The sequence below is a fragment of the Vitis vinifera genome, chromosome 14 (genome assembly GCF_030704535.1).
Source record: "Vitis vinifera cultivar Pinot Noir 40024 chromosome 14, ASM3070453v1".
NCBI classification, from domain to species: domain Eukaryota; kingdom Viridiplantae; phylum Streptophyta; class Magnoliopsida; order Vitales; family Vitaceae; genus Vitis; species Vitis vinifera.
In genome coordinates this window covers 12,652,719-12,658,628 of record NC_081818.1, presented here as the reverse complement: position 1 = coordinate 12,658,628, position 5,910 = coordinate 12,652,719, and the positions used below count along the sequence as shown (strand labels likewise).

The window sequence follows — 5,910 nt, the reverse complement described above, 5'->3', positions numbered from 1 at the left end:
CCCGAGTTGCCTAATTGTTCGTGAGTAATTTGCCATACGTAATTGCTAAAAACCCCACACTTGAAATCTGAAATTTAGCAGATTACTGGCCAAGTCTTGAAAGCTTTGTTGTAACAAAATGGATATGTTGCAAGCAATTATTCAATTTTTGTAACAGATTCACACTATACATGCGAATAATGAAGGTAGAGCTCCTAGTTATAAGGAGAAGCTAACAAATAACTCAAACAACTCGCTTTTCTCCATTCATCTATAATTACCAAATACACAGAAACAAACCAAACTTTTCCTTTGATTAAACATAAACATTGTGTAACTTCATTTACTAAATCTGTGTGTGATCAACCAACTCTGCAGCAATGCTTTTGGGATCAATGACACATAGCTGCAGCAATCTTCTTCCCCTAAACAACAAGAGCAATTTATCTACTACCACCACAAGAATGATAAATTTGGGGCCATTGCCCACCTGTTGCAGCCTCAATGAGAGCTCCAACGGCAACTTCAATTTTGTATTTGGCTGAGGAACCATCTATATATACTGTGAGGTGGGAGTAATGTGTCTACACTAATACAGCATGACCAGATATTGGAAAGAAAAGAAGAAAATGAGGGACTGGATATTGACCATGCAAAGCTAGCTAGCATCTTTCATCTTCCACCCAATTATTCTTCTCCTTTGGTCCAGTTGGCCCTTCCTCCCCATATAACTCTGTTGGGAACAAATCAAAAATGTTCTCCACAGAGAACCGAAAGAACACAGGTAGAAGACTAATTATCTTCTCCAGTTCAGCTCGTGAATCATACACAATGGTTGGACCCCACTCTCTCATATACTGCAACCAGTTTGGTTCCACAACAGCTGTATCTCCAAGATACTCGGCTGCAACAATCTGATAATTGGTGCTTGAATCTATAAAAAACTTGCTTCGAGCAGCATCATTCCTTACTCCTATACCCAGCTTTGATGATCCCTGAACGTATATCCCAGGATGTGGGAAACTTGCATGACCACCTTTGGATGAATACACCACTGGTTTATTCCCTTCAATGAACTCCAGGTTAGGAGCATCCACCCATTCGCCACCACTATGCTGTGAGAAGTACACACTCCAGAGCTCTCCAGTGAAATTGCTCAAACGGAGAGTGAAATGCTCCCAGTCACCAACATGTTGACCTATCCTGCTCATTGGAATACTCATTATCCCAACTTTAATGGTGGCTGGCCCATTGAAGGGACAAAAAACCCACATCGCAATGTCAGTAAAAGTCCCCCCCAGAGCCGGCTTTACATGAACATAGAGCTCAGCACTCTCTATGTTCCCACTTTTAAGATAGGTCCTCTCATCATCATCATCTGGTAAATCTATCCAGAACTCCCCATCATTTTTCCCACCACTAGGCAAGTTTGATCCCCTGGAATCAATGGGTTTGCCTTCTAGCTTGCCATTTTGGTAGACAAGTGCTCCATTTTTGAAAAACCATGGGACAGATGAAGGCATATAAATATCGTCAGGATGGAAGAAAACTGTCGCACCATAATGCTTGATGAGCGCATGGATCTGTTTCAGATTTGGCATTGCATGTAGAGTGGAATCAAGATTCTTCAAGCATGCAATATTTGGTTCCTCATCAGGACTCGGGTGAGTACTGCAAAAGAATGTCCCAACAGAAACACTATTGCCTAGCATCCCTCTTTTGCAGGGTCTTGCGTTCCAAACAATAAATGGATACTTCGAAAAATTTGAACCTGTGTTAAGTATCATGTTATATGTCTCACAAGTCTCTGTAAGATCTGTCCGGACGCATCTCACTTCTTCAAGTGCAGGTTGATTCGGGTTGTCGGTCACCACAAAGCCCATGGCTTTGTAGCCAGCTGGTGGGTTTGGCAGCCAAAAATAACCACATCCATCATAATGTGAATCTGTATTCCACATTAGAGTGTAGCTGAGGGGTCTTATGAGAGCAGGAGAATCACCCAATGGTGAATCATGGACAGAGCCAACTTTTAGCCTAGAAGCAGCTGCATCCTGAGCCACAAGAACGTATCCTCTCAATGCTTGGTCATTGGGCTGGCAGTAGTGGCCAAGGCTGAAAAAACCATCTGGGATCCCAACAGGTTTGTAAAATGTGACACCTGTTGTTTTTCCATGCAACTGATTGCAGCTCCAAATCCTCTCAAACTGGGTTATTTTGAGAACCACTATTTCACCTAAGTTTATTTGTCCAGTAGCAAAACCTTGTCCTGAGAAGATGACATTGCATCAATCAATACCTTGAGGTTAACAATAATAAAAAGGGACTAGAAACCCCTTATACACATTTTTATTTAATGTCAGTCATGGAGGAGCCTATTGGAGGGGCGGAGTTTAGGAGGTTCAGGGATGGGTGGGGTTTGTTGTATTGTTAGTCCAAATAAAAAATAAAAATCATATAGAAAACAACATACTATAAAATAATGAAGTTTTCGTTCGACATTGTTTTTTTATTCTTAATGGTTTCTTTTCTTTTAAATTTTTGGTATTTAGAATGGAACCAGGGCATTCTCATCCCCATTCCAACCACATTGCCACAGGAGATATTTGGTTCAATACTATAATAAAAGGGATGATTTAATCACCAACTCAAAGTAAAATTTTATTGGGTCAATAAACAGGCCTTGATTCTGGTTCCTCAACAAAAACAATTAGTAGGAGTGTGTACCAACTAATACTCATTTCATACTCTTATTAAGAATGATCCTACACTCCTTGATTTACATATATTGCTCTAACTGGGCATTTCCTGGAAGAGTTTTCCACATGAAAGAAAAAAAAAAAAAAAAATCTGTATTAATTAATTGCTCAATCAGTTTGTTATCAATTATTTAACAGTTGATTTGTTGATTGTTCTTGATTGACTTGAATTTCTATCACAACAAATCTTCTACAATAGATTTACCTAAATTTTGGTAATCAAACCGCCCCTCTCTGGATCTTGCCAAAAATGCACTGCTACAAGATTTCTCAGAGTCAGTTTCAAGCATTAATGTGATTTCAGATTTCAGTACTGGAAGCTTTCAGACTCATCTAAGTTCTAACTTTAAACCCATTTCAGTTCTCGACAAATCAAAACTTTGACCAAGTTATTGGCTTTGTTGAATGAACCTTTTTTTTTTTTTATATTCCAATTCTCAATAAATCAAAACTTTGACCACGCTCTTGCATATGGAAAAGGGCAAAGGGCAGTCCTTTTTTTTTATAAAGGGTATTCTGTTCAACAAAGGAAAAGGGCAGTCCCAATAAACACACATTTTCAGTTTAGTTATCTGAAAAACCTAAAACTTACACAAAGACTATTGTTTTACACCGATATTAAGAAGCCTACATCTATCGACTTTCGAGCTATCAAATTGCAAGAAACCTTAATTTCTTTAAGGCCCCAGGCTCAAAATAACATCCCATGCTCCGGTTGTTTAAATAATGTATTTACTGAACTAATCAACTTGATGAAGTGTTTGACATACCCAGAAGAAAAGTGGAGAATTTCTAATATTCATGGTAGCAACCAATTGGTTTGATCAAGAAGCACTGAATCTGCTTCCCAATACAGAAAGTTGTTTTCTTCTAGATTAAGAAAATCAATGATCCAACTGAACAATCTACTAACAAGAAAATTTTCCACCATTAAGCCAAAGATTGTTTAAAAGGAATAACAAATAAATATATAAAATACAAGAAGAAGAATTCAAGGCATAATTAAAATTAGATAATCCACCAACTGTAAGGCAATATATCCATGAACCGCAAACTTGCCTTAGTTTGAAAAGGCAACAATTTTATTCGCAAAAACAACACCAAGCCGAAGGAAAGCTAAAATTAGCAAATCAATGATCCTCAGTGAACCGCAATTAAGAAAAGATGAAGTGAATGAAGACAACAAAATTTAATTCGGACCCATAAACCCACTAATGTTAAATTCTCATTCAGTAGGAAACAACAAAATCTAGATAATCCTTACCAAAAGAATACCCAAAACTTAAAGAAAAACAAATATATAGACAGATTTTTTTTCTCTTTCAGACGCTTCATGTAAGCTGTTTTCAGAAAATTCAGAACACCCATGAGCAAGAAAGGCTGAAACTGAGCAAAATAGAAGAACCCCTCAAAAGCTAATTGCTTATGAACAACAAAAGTCCCAAATTTTCATTTTGACTAGGAAATAGAACAATAGGAAGGAAGGAAGGAAGGAAAAAAAAAAACCCAAAATTGAGAAAATGATTACAAGTAGAAGGGCATACCTCGAGGCCATTCTGGAATTGGGGCAGGCAGAGAAAAGGGCTGTGGTTCTAATGGGCGGTACTGGGAATCTCTGTTCCAGCAGAAACACTCGCAGCCAAACATCTTCCCGTGGCAAACCCAAGAGCAGGAATTGTATTGGATGCTGAGAAGCCACGTTTGTGCGTGGAATTTATATGGAAATGGGGGAGGAAGAAACTAAAGGAGGTGTTGTCGCTAAAACATTTTCAAACTGAACATCAAAGTGATTAGAAGATTGAGATAGCAAGGAGCATGTGAGATGCAGTACTTTTTTAATTTTGTATGAGGCGGAGAAGGAGAAGAAGACGAGAAAGGAAAAGAGGAGAGAAAAGCATATTGTTGAGGACGGGGTTGAGTGAGAAGAGAGAAACACAAAAGGTTGTTGGTTGGTCATATTCTTTTGGAGCCTTCCTTCAACAGTTAATTCAATTGCGTTTCTTTCTTTCTTTCGTTCTTCGGCTTCAATAATTGAGGAGCCGTTGCTCCAGCCTCCACTCTCCAGCAAAATGAATCTCTTGCGTCACCCCCGTTTCCTCCCCCATTGGGCAAAAGCCGCCTCCTTTCGCTGTAATTTCCGCTACACATTTCCTTTAGAATTATCCAATCTCCCTGTTCAACCATTTATTTCAAATAAATGTTTTAAAATTTTATGACAATATTTTATTAATTTCTAAATTTTCATTTAAAATTCTTCTTTAAATAGATAACTTTTTTTTTTGTCATTATGGTTTTTTTTTTTAATTTCCATTTTTTTGGTAAATATAATAATAGTAGACAGGGACATCCCACGAGCCGTCACAATGGCTCTCCAGTTGTGACTAATTCAAACATACGCTTGATGTCCCTTTCACCTTATTATATTTATTTTTCTTAAATAAAACACATAAAAATAGCTTTTAAGATAAAAAGGCCCCATGTTTGGAAATTATTTTTAAAAATAGCTTTTAAAATTAGAAAATAGTTTTGACAAATTTTTAATTGAAAATAATTTTGAATTTTTGTTCTGAAAAAATATAATTTTTTTAGAACAATTTTTTTGTATTTTTTGTTTTTTTGTTTTTGTATTAAGGATTTAGACTAATAATTAAAAATACAAAGAAAATTTTAGATCCTTAAAAAAAAGGGTTTTTGAAAATATTCTCAAAAGAGTTTACCACTTTTATGGCTGATGATAAATACTATATATGGTAAGTCTTTTTTAATTATGTTTTAAATTGAATACATAATATTTAAATTTTTTTCCTTTTTGAACTAACTTATATTTATCTAAATTCTCCACCATTACTCTTATTTACTCGAGAAATTATATTTACATCCATTGAAACTCTATCCACCATTGTTTCACATCTTAAAATTTTAAAATTTTAGTAATACAATCATCGTACTATTTTAAAAATAGCTAAAACATTGTTCTTATTATTTTCTTTTTTGAACACTTCTTTTTTCTTTCAATCCATTTGACAAAATACTATATATAAATAGTTGAAAAATAATTTAAAAGAATTTAGAAATGATTTAGAAGTGAATAAGAGTGAAAAAAAAAAACTCATATTGTGGTGTCGAGACTTGGAAGGGTGAGAATATCGTAGAGAAGTTTGATGTTAAAAGTCTA

General features: G+C 35.8%; 1 protein-coding gene across 1 annotated transcript; it reads right to left on the bottom strand.

Annotated features, from left to right (window-relative positions):
• Window positions 1-219: 219 nt before the first annotated feature.
• On the bottom strand, window positions 220-4,759 carry LOC100263054 (uncharacterized). The gene is made up of 2 exons (XM_002263432.5): window positions 4,280-4,759; window positions 220-2,245 (listed from the first exon to the last, which is right to left on the bottom strand). The coding sequence occupies exons 1-2, from the start codon at window positions 4,380-4,382 to the stop codon at window positions 642-644; spliced, it is 1,707 nt and encodes a 568-aa protein (XP_002263468.1). The 5' UTR covers window positions 4,383-4,759; the 3' UTR covers window positions 220-641.
• Between the last annotated feature and the right edge of the window lie 1,151 nt (window positions 4,760-5,910).

Coding starts and splice junctions, on each gene's coding strand:
- LOC100263054 (XM_002263432.5), bottom strand. CDS start 4,382: ATGTTTGGCTGCGAGTGTTTCTGCTGGAACAGAGATTCCCAGTACCGC. Junction 2,246..4,279: donor AATTCCAGAATGGCCTCGAG/GTATGCCCTTCT, acceptor TCATCTTCTCAG/GACAAGGTTTTGCTACTGGA.